The sequence below is a fragment of the Saccopteryx leptura genome, chromosome 5, assembly GCF_036850995.1.
Source record: "Saccopteryx leptura isolate mSacLep1 chromosome 5, mSacLep1_pri_phased_curated, whole genome shotgun sequence".
Lineage (NCBI taxonomy): Eukaryota > Metazoa > Chordata > Mammalia > Chiroptera > Emballonuridae > Saccopteryx > Saccopteryx leptura.
In genome coordinates this window covers 140,166,563-140,183,401 of record NC_089507.1, presented here as the reverse complement: position 1 = coordinate 140,183,401, position 16,839 = coordinate 140,166,563, and the positions used below count along the sequence as shown (strand labels likewise).

Genomic DNA, 16,839 nt, shown 5'->3' with positions numbered 1-16,839 from the left:
TTTATTCATTTTAGAGAGGAGAGAGAAAGGGGGAGAGCGAGACAGAGAGGGAGAGAGAGAGGAGAGAGAGAGACAGAGAGAGAGAAGGTGGGGAGGAGTAGGAAGCATCAACTCCCATATGTGCCTTGACCAGGCAAGCCCAGGGTTTCGAACCGGCGACCTCAGCATTTCCAGGTCGATGCTTTATCCACTGCGCCACCACAGGTCAGGCGTGGGTATTAAATCCTAATCAGAAATGTGATTTGCAAATATTTCCTCCCATGCTGTGGACTGAGTTTTCACTTTCTTGACAGTGTACTTTGAAACATAAAAGCTTAATTTTGATGAAGTCCAATTTTTTTCTCTTAGGGTTTGTTTGCTTTTGCTTTAGTGGTCATATCTAATAAGTTATTTTCTAATCCAAGGTTATGAAAATATAAACCTATGTTTTCTTCTAAGAATTATATACACTGCTTACAAAAAGTAGGGGGTATTTTATCGCTTCATATTCATTTATAAATATCCCCTAATTTTTATGAGTATAGTTTTAGCTCTAACATTTATGTCTGTGGTCCATTTTGAGTGAATTTTGTATGTTGTGTAAAGTACAGGGTCCAAATTCATTCTTTTGAAGGTATTAGTTGTCCTGTTGTCCCAGCACCATTTTTTCAAAAAACTGTTGTCTCTGAATTGTCTTGGTATCCTTGTTGAAAATGAACTGACCATAGATGGATGGGTGTATTTCTGGGCTTTCAATTCTATTTTATTGGTCTATATTTCTATCCTTATGCTATGCATGGGTTGATTTTTGTTGAATGTTAAGCTAACCTTACATTCCCGGGATAAACCTCACTTGCTCATAATGTCATGGTTTTTATATATTGTTGATTGCTCAAGTTTTGTTAATAATTTTTGCATCTGTGCTCATGATGATTATTGGTGTAGTTTTCATATAATGTCTTTGCTTTTGGTATCAGAGCAATACTAGCCTCATGGAATGAATTAAGAAGTTGTTTCTACTCTTCAGTCTTCTGGAAGAATTTGTAAAGAATTGGGATGATTTCTTCCTTACATCTTTGATACAATTCCCCCGTGAGGCCATATGAGCCTTAAGTGTGCCTTGTGGAAAGGTTTTAGCTACAAATTCAATTCAATAATAGAACTGCTGTCTGTCATTGCCTGACGTCCACCGTCTTGAAAACCATTGCTTCCTGTATTTAGTGTGGGAATTTTCTTTAAGTTGTTTCAGGTAAGAAGCAGGAAGGTACATCATCTCTAACCCCGATGACTCCATCTTGGCCAGAGATGGACATCAAGGACAGTGAATGCTGAAAGCTGACTTAAAACAGCCCTTCCTTTTGTCTCGCTGGCCTCTGACATTTCTCAGAGGCTGCCAGGGGGAGTCCGTGGGGGAGACCAAGTGACAGCCTGGGCGGGTGGGTTTTCCAGCTCGCTCTCATGCTACAGAAAAACCATACATATTTGTATTGACACCGCCGTAGTCAGACACCCAGGAAAGGCCCGAACATTCCAGTCTCAAATGCAGAGTGACCTCAGACGGTCATAGGCATACCCAGACTCTTGGCTTCCCTCTGTGCCAATCTTCTGAGCATAAACTGTCATGCTCAGAGGGCCTGACTTCCGACTCCTGGAGCCAGCGGCTAGAGGCAGTGGCCAGTACAAAAATTTCCTTGGCGTGAGAGGGAGATTTGGTTGTTAAACCTGCTTCCTTTTTCAATTTGAACCCAGTTGTAGTGGACAGTGACCCCCCTGGAGCAGAGTGCGTGTCATTTTGGGAATAAGGAGACAAGTGTAGGGGGGTGTAGGGGTGACCTGAGCCCAGTGGTCCAGTTCAGCCTGACTTTGGACCCTCACACAGGGACAAGGGGACTCTTTCCGATGTCCAATGCTGGTCCCATCCCTCTCCGGACTCTGGCAACACTGACAGTGTGGAACACGTGTTTGCACAGGGTTCAAAGGATATATAGCCGTGTATTACTCTCCCAACAATAATTTTAGTTCTCTGATGATAGTCTTCCAAACATTAATAATAGTAGTACTAATATTAAAGCTTCTTAAAGCCTTTTTTTCTTAAAAATATGGCACAATATGTTTTGTGTTTGTGCATGGTAAAAAAAAAAAAAAAGAAAAAACAAAGAAAAGAGAAAAAACAACAGTGGAGACTCCCAGAGCCCTCCCTCCTCCCTGGACACATCCAGTCTCTGATGAGACACCCAGTGAATTAGGATGATTCCTCTCTTCTGCCTCCTTTTAACCCACTCTTCTATGAGCTCAAGTCCCACTGCGCCCTCTACCCTTCAGTGACCCTCCCTCACTGCCTACAAAGGAGGATCCTGTCCTTAAGGCCGATTCACAAGTTTGGGTGTCTCCCGTTAGGCCACTTGGGGGAATAAACCGCGGTGTGATGAGGTATGGCTTTCCAAAGCCACCCTGCTCACCAACCCCCGACCTCCACCCCCCAGCACACAATCAGAAACCCAACCCAGGTTTGCCTCACTAGTTTCTCCAAAGGGCCCTGGAGGGTTGGGAAATCCTGTTGCCTTTAGGACCTGGAGGATCCGAGCTGGGGCATCACTGCTCCCCTTCCCCCGCGAAGCCGGCACCGGAACTGCTTTAATAGGAACCAGCAGAAGCAGGCTCCAGGGTGGAGGTTCCTGCAGAGACCTCAGTGGCCCCTCCGAGGCGTGCTCCGAGCCTAGAGGGTGCGGGGGCGGGGCGGGTGGTATTGGTGGTCCAAAGGTGCTAGCGTGGTGGGCGGGGCACAGGCGCGGTGGAAGCCCAGCGCCCAGGACCCCGGGGCTGCTCCCGGGGGTGACCCTGACCTCTTCGGAAAGTCCTACTGCCCCTTCCAACAGGACTCCATCCCGCCCTGGCCACCTGGCCTCCCTTCGCCTCCCCATTCCCCAGTGGGACTTCTATAGAATAAGGGTGCGCGCGATTTGCCAACCAGGACAGACTAGGGCGCTCTCCAACACGGGGACCACCCCCAAGTCCCCCGCAGCCCTTCTGGGGTCCTTAGTGCTGGGGGCCTGGGAGAAGCAAACTTGCCTGTTGGAAGCGCGCAGCTGCTGGCCCCAGCGAGGAACCGAGGAACCGGGCGTGCGCGTCTCCCCCACCCGACGCTCCTTCCACCTCCTCCTCCTGCGTCCCGGCCTTTGCTCCCGGCGGCCGGGGTGGCAGAGAACCGGAGCCCAGAGGCTCAGCCGGGGCAGCCGGAACGGTCGCACGTGGAACCATGGAACCGTCCCCTTGGTGCTGGGGCCGTGGGCCGAGGTGGGTCCCGAGGGACCGCGGCTGGGGATGGGGGCTGAAGCGCGAGCCCGAGAAGTGGGAGGGGACAGGTTGAGGGGTGGTCTCTGAGGAGGAGCTAGGCTGGACTGTATTGTTCCACCCTCGCCGCCCCGAGCGCGCGGCGCCTGCCGGGGAGGGCGCACGGGTCGCGGGGTGCTCAATTTCCCGTGTTCTCCCCGCCGTCGGCGCCCCGCGAAGAGACCTGGGCTTCCCAGAGCGCCCTGAAACGCCTCTTGCCTGGGCCTGGAGGGGGCCTGCTCAGGTGCGATGTGGGTCTCCCGAGGGAGCATGGGGAAGGGAGTTGCTCCGCGCCTTGGGGCTGGACTGCCCCGGCCATAGGAGGATCTGGGGTCCTAACTGGACCGTCCAGCAGTGGCTGGGTCAGCAGACTGGGAGGCCCAGTGGGCAGCGCGGGAGCGAGCGTGCCCCATCTTACTCTACCGGGCCCTGTGCCCCCCTCAGGATCCTGGAGCTCCAGCCCCCGGGATGACCGCGGGACGAAGCCACAAGGAGCGTGGATACCGGAGCGCCCCTCGCTGACAGGCGCAGCCTCCTCCTCCACCCGCCAGCGCCCGGCGGGCAGGATGGGGGGCGGCGGGTCGGCCCTGAGGGTCTGTGCCGAGCACCGCGGGGGCATCAACTGGCTCAGCCTGAGCCCAGATGGGCAGCGCCTGCTGACGGGCAGCGAGGACAGCACGGCACGCCTCTGGCGCACGGCGGACGGCCAGTGCTGCGCCCTCCTGCAAGGTAGACGCGCCGCGCATCCCGCCCCTACAGTCCGGCCTCTCTGTCCGCTCGCCGGCCTCAGACCGCGGCTCTTCCGCCCACAGACCCCTTCCCCAGAGCACAACCCCCACCCACTCCCCAGGGCGCTCGTGGAAGCGCTCCCGCCCGGGCCCAGCATCCGACCAGCCAGGAGCCCGCGGAGCGAGGTGCTAGGTCGGGTGGCGGCGCAGGAATGGCCGCGATTGGGGTCAGTGGGCCGGGGCGAAGGTCACTTGTCAACGCACTGTGGAACTGGAAAATAATTTCCGTTACAACAGTTAAAAAAAAAGAAATCGCACCTATACCCCTTCAGGTGAGCAGCACCTTCTCTGGTCTCTCCCTGGCCAGGTCACCTTTGGCTGGACATCTCTCTCAGGGCCATTAGGGCAGGAACCCTGGCCTGTTACATGCCTGTTGGTTCTGAGCACTACAGTGCAGCTCTCACACCACTGTTAGCCCACTCGTGTAAGCAGGAAAACTGAGGCACAGTGTTTAGTAACAGCTGATGGCAGATAAGAGTTCAAATTTGAACCCCCTCTTCCCATCCAAAATAAGCCTTGTTCTCTGTGGCTTATTTTATCTGCAGTTTGGCATATTTGGAAACTGGATGAAGCTGCAGGAGTCTCATGAAAGTTTTACAAATAGGAATCGGTTTATATTAGTGTATTTCTCAGAGGTGGATATATTTCCTACCCTGGGTCTCTGTCACATCATATCAAGTCTTGGGCCTGGCCTCCCAGCTGTTGGAACCTTGTGGATAGTGTAGGGAGGCGGGTGTGATAGATACAGGTGCACGGCAGAGCTGCAGAGAGCTGGCTGGAGAAGAGGTGTCTACAGGTACAGAAAGAACTGACCAGGGATGGCACAGGTAAGGAACCACCACTCTTCACGTGGAGTTGAACTTGTGTTCCACTTTGGCCTGCTCCAGCCCACCTGTTCCTGCAGACCCTCCCCCACCGCTTAGTCTCTCCTGTACACAGAGGGACACTTTGACCTTGAACTGGCAGCCAGCCCAAAGGTAGAATGACAGGGAGGCGGGGGGGGGGGGGGGCACGACCTTGGCAGAAACCCCTGAGCCTCAGCATGTTATTTTGAACATATTAACTGCGTTTTTTTTTATTTTTATTTTTTCCCATTTTTCCAAAGCTGGAAATGGAGAGGCAGTCAGACAGACTCCCGCATGTGCCCGACCGGGATCCACCCAGCATGCCCACCAGGGGACGATGCTCTGCCCCTCTGGGGCATTGCTCTGTTGCATCAAGAGCCATTCTAGCACCTGAGGCAGAGGCCACAGAGCCATCCTCAGTGCCCGGGCCATCTTTGCTCCAATGGAGCCTCGTTGCGGGAGGGGAAGAGAGAGACAGAGAGGAAGGAGAGGGGGAGGGGTGGAGAAGCAGATGGGCGCTTCTCCTGTGTGCCCTGGCCGGGAATAGAACCCAGGACTCCTGCACGCCAGACCGATGCTCTACCGCTGAGCCAACCGGCCAGGGCCAATAACTGCGTCTTATCTGCACTCTTCATCCCTTAGAAAATATTTTTAATTTGGCTTTTTTTTTTTGCTTATTCTGCACAAATCCAACAGCTCACTGCCAAAGTGCTGTGGTCCCTGGAGATGTAATGGGCCCTCCCTCCCCCATGCCCTCTCTCTCCCTCGGCCCCCCTCATTCATCCCCCGGAGTTGTGATGGTGGTGGCAGGGGTTGCCCCCCTGGTGACCCTGCAGGCTGTGGGTCAGTGGAGCCCTGTCTCTAGTCTACAGATTAGGGTCAGGGATGCATTCTGCAGCCGGCAGGGTCCCTCTGCTGCCAGGGCTCTGAGCCAGGACTCACTTGGCTTGTGTTTTCAGATTCGAGGTGGCTGCTTGGCGCACAGAGGAAGGGACTTGTCCACTGGGGAGCTTTGACCACTGCAGGGAGGTTCAGCCAACTCAGGGCCCAGTCCCCAAGAGGGCCGAGGGTCAGCCTGGCCCAGTTTAAGAGATGAGGTTTTTGTGTTTTTTTACATTGAAAAACTTCTTTTTATTATCACCTCTTAAAGTCTTTGTTTATGTGTTATATTTTTATTGATCCACAATCAGTGTTTATAGCCTCCCCCCCTTTATTCGGTGTGTTTGTAAGAGCTGACCCATAGCTGATGGTTTTCAGCATCCCTGGTTTAATGTCTACAGGTATCCTGGTGTGCTAACGTTTCTCAGTGTTGCTCTTGGCCTCATTTACACTTCAACTTGGCACTCTGCCTTCCTGTGAGATGGGAGGAGGCAGCCTGAATGGGGATGTCTGCCCTGGGTCCGCAGGGGACAGCTGGATGTGGGCCTGTGCCGGGCCAGCTTGGTGGCACCTACCTGCCTCCAGGCCACCCTGGCTGCCTTCCTGCCAGCCCCTCACAGAGCTGAGCCGTCCACCAGGCGGCAGATCTGGCCTCAGGGAAAGTGTGTCGATAATCTTAACATGTTTTCTAAACTCACTGGGGTTGGCAAAAAGCCAGGCTGTGTTTTGCCAAACACACTTTGCCCTCGACTTTTCAACTGATGTGTTTTTTAAGGGAAACATAATCTGCCGTTTCTTCAAGTGTTTATTTAATTCACACAAATGTTGTTTTCTCAGAGGCCTGGTATAGGCTATCCAAGAAGACTGGGAAACATTTCTTTCTTAATTTTAATTTAAAAAAAAAATCTGTTTCTTAGAACCCAGGAAGTTGAGTTCTTTCAATAGTAGCTAAACTTAAACCCAAGGTGTCCCCCCCCCAAAAAAATAGCATGAATTAACTTGAAACTGCCTATGAGATTCTACTTTTTTTTTTTTTTTACAGAGACAGAGAGAGAGTCAGAGATAGAGACAGACAGACAGGAATGGAGAGAGATGAGAAGCATCAATCAGTTTTCATTGTGACACCTTAGTTGTTCGTTGATTGCTTTCTAATATGTGCCTTGACCGAGCAACCTTGGGTCCAAGCTGGTGAGCTTTTGCTTAAACCAGATGAGCCCGTGCTCAAGCTTGCGACCTCGGGGTTTCTAACCTGGGTCTTCCACATCCCAGTCTGACGCTCTATCCACTGCACCCCCTTCAAGATTCTAAATCTCTATCTACCTGATACTGGACATCTAAATAAAATTTTTTAATTCAATCAAACTCCTTTAAGATAATAAATACGTCTTCCAAATGTGAAGTGGCTGATAGGTCTAACATTCCTTTGAGTCTGTTGATTTTCTGGTGCCTGAATTCTCCTCAAATAGACTCATCTTCAGTTTGCAGTAGGAAGTTGTTATTGGAGGTGGGAACACCTGTGCCTGGAGGACAGGCCTACTGTGATGGGGAAGTGAGGTCTCCGGGGGCTGCTTAATGACACCCAAGACAAAAACACTATCCCCCATGATGAGGGCGATGTTTAAAGACCTGGCAATGCCCCAGAGAAGAGGGATGACCAGGTGTACTAGCCAGACATCACACTGCGTGGCCGTCCCTCTGTCCCAGACCTCCACCTGCGCTGTGTCTGCCTAACCCACCATTGCTACCAAAACACTTCAATTCTGAATTTCGGTGAATGCTGTGTCCTCTCCCAGACACTCTCCCTGTCCCCACACAGGCACTATGGGGACACTTCCTCCTTGGCAGCACTAGGCTTCTGCTGTGTGGACCCCTGACACACCCTGTCTGGCATGTGTCACTCTCGCTGACCATTCATCCTGGGCAGGCTGTCCGCTCTGACAGCTGGGGATATATGTCTGCACAGTCTCTGCACCTGTATTATTTCTTGTGGCTGCTGTGACCTGTGATCACGCTGCCTGCCTTAAAACAACAAAAGTTTATTCTTACACAGTTCTGGAAGCCAGAAATCCAAAATCAGTGTCCCGGGCTGAAATCAAGGTGTTGGCAAGGGTGTGCTCCTTCTGACACCTATAGGCAGTAGGAGTGGGGTGGGAGGGGGAATACAATTGCCTCTTCCAGATGCTGGTGGGGGTCAGCACCCCTTGGCTTGTGGCCACATCACTTCATTCTTCAGGCCCAGCACTCTCAAGTCTCTCTCTGATCTTCCTTCACAGTGGCTTCTCTCTGTCCTCAGATGTCCCCCTGCCTCTTTCTTATGAGGACACTTGTGGTTGCATTTAAGGTTCATCCTGATAATCTATGCTAATCTCCCCATCTCAAGATCCTTCCCTGAATGACATCTGCAAATGTGTCTTTTTTCCAAGCAAGGACATATTTCTAGGTTCCAGGAATTAGGACCTGATATTCTGCCTACCACAGTGTGTTGTGTCCCGTCCCGTCTCCCCCCCCTCCCCCTCCATGTAAGAACAGTTAACACCTGGCATTTGCTCGGTCTGCACTCCAGCCCTGTAAGATCGGCATTACTCTACCTACGCCTGGTGAGGAAATCGCGGCCTGGAGAGCTGAGACAGTCGGGCAGCCAGTAGAAACTCGGGGATGCTAACCTAGGCGTGTGGACTCTGAAGACCATGCTCTTGGTCTCTGTACTTCCTGCCTCTGTAACACTGGGTTTGTTGAAAGACTGAGTGAATACCAATAGCTGAAACGTTTGACGAAGCCTGAAAGGCAATGATGAAGAGGAGGAAACAGAAGGATTCGGGGAGGGGGGGCATACGCTGGCATGTTCCACCAGCTCACATCGTCCCCTCATCCGTAGGACATGAGAGCTACGTGACCTTCTGCCAGCTGGAGAACGAGGCCGCCTTCACGTGCAGTGCTGACTGCACCATCAGGAAGTGGGATGTGCTCACTGGGCAGTGCCTGCAGGTGTTCCGAGGACACACGTCCATCGTGAACAGGTCAGCATGGCCTGGGGTCCCGGGCTGAACGGCAGTGAAGACTTGGCCTCTCATCATGGGACCTGGCTGGGCCCCAGGGGACAAAGATGTAGGCTGTTGGGGCCTCTGCTTTGAGCCGGACCCATGAGGCACATTTGGCTGCCGGGTGGAGAAAGGGAGTCTTTTCTAACTGTCTGAGAGAGTCAGAAGCAGCAGATCTCTGGCCCAGGCAGGGGTCCACGCAGGGATGGGTGGAGGTGTGGATGGCAGAGACTGAAGATGCCTTGAGTCTGTGCTTTGTTCTGTGGGTGACGCCTCTGCCTGGGCCCCTGACATTTCCAGGGGATCTCTCCTGGTCCCCTCACTGTTGCTCTTGAATAGGGACCGAGGATACTCCAACCAATGGTTTTCTCTGAGAGTATTTCATACTTCCTTATTGCCTGGGCTCATTGAACACGTACGACACCAGCCGAAGGGATCCTGTAACAGTTTGCCAGACAACCCTGCATGTCTGATCCCTGACTTTTTCCTTCTGCCGCCAGGATTCTGGTCACCAATAACCAGCTCTTCAGTAGCTCCTATGACCGGACAGCTCGTGCCTGGAATGTAGACAAGGAGCAGGTGTCCCGGGAGTTCCGGGGCCACCGCAACTGCGTGATGACTCTAGCCTACTCCGCCCCCTGTGACCTCCCCAGGGCTCCCTTTGAAGAGGAGGCTGTGGCCGGGGGGCTGCTGGTAACAGGCAGCACAGATGGTACTGCCAAGGTGTGGCAGGTGGCCAGTGGCTGCTGCCACCAGACTCTGCGGGGCCACACAGGCGCCGTGCTGTGCCTTGTGCTGGACACGCCCAACCACACAGCCTTCACGGGCAGCACAGACACCACCATTCGTGCCTGGGACATCCTGAGTGGGGAGCAGCTGCGGGTATTCCGGGAGCACCAGGGCTCTGTCATCTGTCTGGAGGTGAGACCTGCCTGGCCCCCATGGGGGGGGGGGTGTCCCTGGGTCATCCTCTGGGCTCCCCTGCCTCATTGTAGGAGTCAGCTGAGGCTGCATAACAAAGCGCCACTGATGGTGGGGGTGGGGAGGTGAAACAGCAGAGCTAGCAACAGAGGTTGAGTGACTCACGGTTCTAGAGGCTGGACTTCCAAGATCAAGGTGTTTGCAAGGTTGGTTTCTTCTGAGGCCTCTCTCCTCCCTCGGTCCTCATGTGGCTTTCCCTCTGCGTCCATATCTCCTCTCCTTAGAAGGATACCAACCCTACTGGATTAGGCAGTCATCACCTAATGGACACCTGGCAGTAGTCACCTCGTCACTATGCCTGTGAACGTTGGTGGTCCTGGCTGAGCACCATATGTGTTGTATCTGTGGCCCCATGAGAGGGGCTGGCACGGTCCTTACTTACCATGAAGCAGCCTGCCAGACCCCACAGTCCTTGTGGAGCAGGGAGCAGCAGTGGGATCCTGGGTCCCAGATTGGGTGGCTGGGAGGGGCATTTCTGGCTCCTACCCCTCCCCTTCCACTCAGAGAGAGGCTCGGAGGGGCCTCTGAGCCGCCCTCTGTGGCCCATGGTACCAATGCCATCCCCCCTCAGCTTGTGAACCGGCACGTGTACTCGGGCAGCGCTGACAGGACCGTCAAGTGCTGGCTGGCAGACACAGGGGAGTGTGTGCGCACGTTTGCGGCCCACAGACACAGCGTGAGCGCCCTCAAGTACCATGCGGGCACCTGTAAGTGACCTTCCTCCCAACCCTCTCTGCATAGCCTCAGCCCGCTGCCCACCTTTTTACCTCCCCCTCCCACGGACTCTCCCTGCTCAGGGACTTTCTGCTTCCCTACCTCTCCAGGGAGGCTCTCTCCTCCAGCCTTAGCTGCTGTTCCCGGTGGTCAGCACCCAAGGGCAGCAGCTGGGCCACCTCCATGCACAAGTTCCTCCAGTGTTATTTACAAAGAAGGCCCAAATAACGGTGTGGACCTCCCCCTAACTTGACCCCGCAAGAACCTGCAGTGACCTGAATGTTCAGGGGTCCGAGGGTGAAGAGCACGTCTCGAGGACACAATTCTAATTTTCAGAGCGAGACTGTGACATCTGCTTGCTCCAGCCAGGCTTGAGGGCCATGTGGGTTTGTCTTCACTGGGCATTTAGGTTTGACTACAGATAAGAGAAAACCCAAATAGCGGTGGTTTAGATGAGCTCATGCTTTCTTTTTCTCTTGGATAGAAGCATTTTAGGGACTGTCAGTTAACAGGCTTCCAGATTCCTTCTGCACATATCTTTTATTTTTAAGGGGGCTTCCTGGTTCACGGTAGCTGCTGGAGTTCCAGCCATCTTGTCGTGGTTTAGGCAGGCAGGAAGAAGAGGGAAGGGCAAAAGAATGTGTCTCCTAGCTGATTAGACACTTTTATAGCTCTTTCCTGGAAGCTTCACCCAAAGACTTCTGCATACATCTCTTAGACCACTGCCTACAGGGGAGGTTGAAAAAATAAAACCTCTTACCTGGAGACATAGCTCCCAGGATTAATCAGGGTCATTTTGTAAAGAAAGGAGGACAGAATGGCTTATTAGATAGGCAACAAGCTGTTTATTCCACAGGTCTCAAATTGTCACACATCTACTGTCTCTGTCCAAGGGGGTTGCTACATGTTGACACCCCAGACACATCCAGGAGACAATGTTCCGGGGAAGCAACCCTTCTCCAACCTTAACACATCTACATGGCAGGGGGGCTCCTGGGTTCCTGAACATCTCGCAAAGTGGTCCCCAACATTATGTTTGCCTTTAGCTCCCTTTCTCTCTCTCTCTCTCTCTCTCTCTCTCTCTCTCTCTCTCACACACACACACACACACACACACAAACACGACAGCAGCAGGAAGCAAGCCCCACGTGGCCCTGAGCCCGAGAGTCATCTTCCTAGCACTGGGGTGAGGGAGGGAGCAGACTAGTGTGGGGGAAGAGTCACAGTGGAAGGTGCATGGTGACTTCACAGTGTAGGTGTTAGATGCAGACAGAATGTGGATCTCTGGAAATAGAGTGTGAGGTGCTCTCGGAATTTAGGTGTCCGACCAATTATTTATTTTTTCTTCCTGTGTCCAAATCTGTATGTGTGATTAGGGCTCTGCTCCCAAGTCTAGGACCTCTTAACTTTAAAAAGAATGAAAAAGAATGTAGCCTAGAGCGCCTCCTCTTAACAAGAGCTGGGATGGAAGCTGCCCTTGGTCTTTGCCAACAGGTTATGGGATGATTCGATTTAATTGCTGACCCTTCTCCCATGGGATGGACACATAGCAGTGGGTGTTGATGGGGAGGGGACGGCAGGAAAGGAGCTGATAGAGACCCAGAGATGACACTGCCCCTCCAGGGTCACATTCACCGGTAGCTTTAGCAGAAAGACTGGGGAATAGGCAGTTGATGCAGGAAGTAGGTAAGGAAGGGAGCCCCCCAGGGGTCCTTGCCGGGGCTTACTGGGGCTGCAGGCTGGGCATAGGGGACGCTGTGGGTTCCACATTCAGGGGTGACTGTTACTGCCACACCTGAAGTCCTCCGCCTGCACGCATGTTCCTGTGAGAGGCAAGGCAGAGGGGGGCTAGGAGTTGACACTCACAAGAGAGGCCCTCAGCCAGAGACAGATGGGACTTGCTGGACAAATAACCCTCCCTCCTTGCCCTAGAGTAGGACAGCTCTGATACGTGGTTTTCACCTTCTCCCAAGGGCTCACTAGCACCCCTGCACGGGTATCCTTTGGGCCTGTTTCCCATCTCCTGGAATGTCCTGCCAGATGGACCGTGGGCACTAAAACCCTAGTAGCATCAGTGTCAACTTCTGGGACAACCCAAGCTAGGCGATGAGTGAAGCAGGGGAATCAGTGTTCTCAGGGTGGTCTCTGACCAGCAGTATCAGCATCCCCTGCAACTGGTTATAAATGCAGGTTCCCAGGCCTTCTAAATCAGAAACTCAGGTGGACCCGCCCATCTGTGTCTTAACCGCCCCACCAGGTCGTTATAATGACACTTGGGTTTGAGAACTCTGCTCAGTTCTCTAAGACAGCCTTGCTTCCCCCTGCAAGAGGTTGGCCAGGGGCTCTCGAGTGAGCCCCTGAGGCTGTTGGGAGGGCCAAGTTCTCGACGGTAAAAGGCCGCTCAGATGACGGGGGAAGGGATGGTCTCCCCTGAGCTGCGGGACACCCCACAGAGAAGCCAAGCCTCACCAGCGGCTTCCACCAAACGGCCAGGCCTGAGTGCGACCCTGGGCCCAGGTGGTCCTCAGAGGGATAGGAGTCCCTGAAAGGGCAATGCAGGACGACCGGACGCCCAAGGGGAAAAGTTAAGCGGCCACAGCCCTGCAGAGGGCCCCTCCCGACCCCAGCAGCCTCCCTGACGCAGGAATGTCTTCAGATACAGAGGGGGCTGCCTCCTTCCTTTCAAGGGGCTTCCTTTATTCCCCACTTGAACCTTATGATATCCTTGGAGGCGGGCGGATGAGGCCCTGAGAGGGTGCTGGTGATTTGACCCGCGGTGCCCCAGCCCTGCGGCGTCCTGAAGACGTGGAGGGCTGTCGGGAGGGAGGCCCAATGACGCGTGTGTCCACAGTGTTCACCGGCAGCGGGGACGCCCGCGCGCGCGCCTTCGACGCCCAATCCGGAGCGCTGCAGAGGGTGTTCCGGGGCCACGCCTTCATCATCAACTGTATCCAGGTAGGCGTCCCTGCCGGCTGTCCCCAGGGCCCTACAGCATGATGGCTGAGCCAGGGCGCGCCCGCCTGTCCTGAAGGGAGAAGGGAGCGGTAGGAGCGCGGGTTCCCACGCACCCCGCGCTCCACGGGCAGAACTTCTCCGAGGCCCAGGTCCCCTGAGCTGGTATGTCCCCATCAGCCGGCTTCTGTGGTTGCCATTCTCGCCCGTGCCCGGGCTCGGGAAGGCTGCTGTAGAGGAGGACCTGTGCATGGCGGATCCACTAACTGTGGAGACCGCTGCTGGGGCGGGTGGGGGAGGGGGGGAGATGGCCGCTCCCCTTCTTCGCATCCGCCCCACCCCCGCCCGCCCGCCCGCAGGTGCACGGTCAGGTGCTATACACCGCCTCGCACGACGGCGCGCTGCGCCTCTGGGACGTGCGCGGGCTTCCCCGCGCCGCGCCGCCGCGCCCCGCCGCCCCCCAGCGCAGCTTCTCCCGCCTCTTCAGCAACAAAGTGGGCTGCGCCGCCACCGCGCCCCTGCAGCCGGCCTGAGTCCGCCCCCACCCAGCCGCGTCCCCACCCAGGGACCCACGGAGGGAGCGCGCCTGCCCCCTGGTGGCCGGAGGGGACGAGGCGACCTGGGCAGCGGTTGTGCCTTTTCTTCGTGGACATTTGAGGTCTACCCCATCTGCTGCGAGCCCGCCCGCGGAAAGAGACTGTGCTTGACCCCGGGGACCCTAACCCCACTCTCTTCACCGGGGCCCGCTCACAGCAGCCCACCCAGACCCTCCAAGTGTCTTCAGCTCCAAGTACCCGAGGTCCCCTGAAGCCTTTACTGCTGAGAGGAAACGGGTGTTTCTTCAAAAAGCCGCTGAGCCGCAGATTGTTACTATTTTTGCAAATTGTTGGTCCGGAGGACATTGGTAAAGAATCGAAATAAACGTCGTTAAAAGTGATCTGGAATTTCTTTTGTTCTGCAAACTGAATCACAGCTTCCGCTCGGAGGGAGCAGGAAAGGAGGTATGTTAGGAACCGTGTGGCCTCACACATCTGCCGGTCTGGTGGGTGAAATGAGGGACTGCAGCCTGATGACCTCAGGTGTCACTCATGTGAGGAGTGGCTGTGGAAGAGGCGAGGGAGCAAAGAATTGGCTTTCCAGCCTCCTGTGTGACAGTGGGGACCTATCACCTCTGCTTTGGAGCTCCCGTTTCTGCATGAATCATAGAGGGCCTCTTCTCTCCCTCTGCAATCTGCAACAGTAGCCCCTTGACTCCACTCACAGGAGCCAGCTCTGCCCTCTGCATGGTGAAAGCAGGACATAGACATGGGAGCAGGTGGAGTGCTACTAGCCAGGAGGGTCTTAATGGGGAAAGTGGGGCTCAGGCTCTGGAGAGGTTGGGAGGGGAGCTTTTCCCAGCAGCCCCTCTCATCACCTGGGCTGGAGCCTGCTTTCTGCATCCGTGGTGCCCTCCTTGCCCAGTCCTGACTGGCTCTTGGGGCAGGAAGAGGACAAGCTTCCCTGTGCAGTGGCAGCCTTTGATGCAGAGAAGTTGGCGCTCCGCTGTCTTCATGCTAAAGGTATTTCATCAGCAAGATGTACTGCTGGGTGGTCTGACCTGCTCCATTGGTGCCCAGGGTCTAGGCCCGATGAACAGGACAGGATTGGTAGGATGGTGTGGTAGGAAGGCATGCACACCCCCAGCCCCTGGGCGCCCAGCGGCCTCCCCAGGAAAACAGAACCTGCAGAAGCTGCATCACTCACTCTGCAATCTTTGGGTGGGACTCAAAGCACACTGTCCAGGTTTGGGTTTCCCTGGCTGCCACCTGCTTCCCGAACCCAAGAACAAGTCTTTGTCCACTGCCATTTTCCCTAACATATATCCTACTGCACCTCCCAGAAACCAACACACTGTTGTCTGTGTCCATAAGTTTTCTGTTTGTTTTTTAGAAAATTCTTATGTGGAAAGACAGAAATCTACCAGCTTAGTAGGCGCTGCTAGGTCAGTGGACTGTGCTTGCAAGTCACCAGATGAGGAATGGGGAACTGAATTGCTCTGCATCCTGTGTGCATAATCCACTCTGTGCTGGGCAGAGAACACTGGCAGACATCACACCTTTGGGAACATGTTCTCTTCGGTGAAATGGATGTAGACGCACATTCCACCTAAGACTTCCTATCTGGGAATGGAGGGGCGCCAGGAGGGGTCCTGCCTCCTCACTTCTAGTGGACAGTGTCAGTCTCAGACCGTCTGTAGTAGAGTCACTTGTTTTTTTAGACCCAATACATCCATTTTGGGAAATGTACTGCTGGAGCTAATTGTGTCCTGGGGGTTGTCCTGTTGTAGTGAGAGGGACAGACCCTAGCGCGAGATTTTATCCACCATGCCCATGTGGCGGGTATTAGAATTATCCCCATCGAGACCGAGTGCTACGTGGCTCTCCGGCCCCACCGATGACAATCCTAGAGCAGGTCCAAGGATAGGCTTCAGGAATTGGAAATCGGGGCCAAGAGCCCCATCCCAGCAAACATTCTGTCATCTGGGATGAACTCTATCTTCCGTGCCCATTCTGCTTGCACAAGTTTGATGGAACCACCTCTCCATGCTCTGCCAGAACCTGTGCTCTGCCCAGTTCTCCGGGCAGTTCTCAAACTGCCCTTAGTTGTTCCACATACGTCAGGTTCCCTCACCTGGACACACAGACACAGCTCAGGCCACAGGTTTATTTGTATGTAGCACAACTGGGGCAGAACACTCCGGAGGTTGGCGGATCTCCGTCAATCTTGTTGAGAGCATGACAAACACGAGGTTAGCAGGGCCCACCGCAGGCACCGAAACTTCCCCCTAAGGGCGAGCGGGGCTGGGTGATGGAGGGCGGGATGACAGCGGAGGTTTAGGGGTGACGCCCGTTTGGCCTAGCCTAGATCCAGGGGCCGGCGAGAGCGCAGCACCCGACTGCAGGATGCCCAGACCTCCCTCCGGGTCTTCCTGCAAGGTGCACTGGCCTCTTTGAAAGTTTTTGGAAGAACAAAACCAGGGTCCATTTCCTCTGAAGTCAGGCAAACGGAGTCGGATCGATTTTTCCCCTTTGGCTCCTAGGGGCGCGGTTCTCTGTCTCCAAAGCCTCGCACACGCTAGTGTCCTCGCCTCGCCCAAACCCCGCCCACAACCCCCCCCAAGCATTAGCCCCGCCCACATGCTCTAATCCGTCCACAATACCCTCTAATCATTGGCCCCGCCTACATTAGCCATTCTAGCTCCGCCCATTATTAGCCCCGCCCACAACCAGGGCCTACCACGAGTCCACTTTCTCCCCTCCTAAGGCCCGCCCCTACCTTAGCCCCGCCCACGCG

At 54.6% G+C, this 16,839-nt stretch overlaps 1 protein-coding gene and 1 long non-coding RNA gene across 4 annotated transcripts; one reads left to right on the top strand and one right to left on the bottom strand.

The window, feature by feature from the left end:
* Positions 1-1,868: 1,868 nt before the first annotated feature.
* LOC136405843 (uncharacterized) lies at positions 1,869-3,174 on the bottom strand. Its single transcript, XR_010751580.1, has 3 exons — positions 3,049-3,174; positions 2,498-2,695; positions 1,869-1,920 (listed from the first exon to the last, which is right to left on the bottom strand). It is a non-coding gene; the product is annotated as an uncharacterized lncRNA (long non-coding RNA).
* WDR86 (WD repeat domain 86) lies at positions 2,961-14,295 on the top strand. Of its 3 annotated transcripts, none has more exons than XM_066385405.1 (7): positions 2,961-3,273; positions 3,754-4,038; positions 8,697-8,838; positions 9,360-9,780; positions 10,412-10,547; positions 13,406-13,509; positions 13,866-14,167. In XM_066385405.1, exons 2-7 carry the CDS (start codon positions 3,876-3,878, stop codon positions 14,037-14,039), a joined length of 1,140 nt encoding a protein of 379 aa, XP_066241502.1. In that variant the 5' UTR covers positions 2,961-3,273; positions 3,754-3,875; the 3' UTR covers positions 14,040-14,167. The 3 variants fall into 3 exon arrangements, with proteins under 3 accessions (XP_066241502.1, XP_066241500.1, XP_066241501.1); XM_066385403.1 differs by lacking the exon at positions 2,961-3,273 and adding an exon at positions 3,446-3,553; XM_066385404.1 differs by lacking the exons at positions 2,961-3,273; positions 10,412-10,547 and adding an exon at positions 3,446-3,553 and having other exon boundaries at positions 13,866-14,295.
* Positions 14,296-16,839: the final 2,544 nt, after the last annotated feature.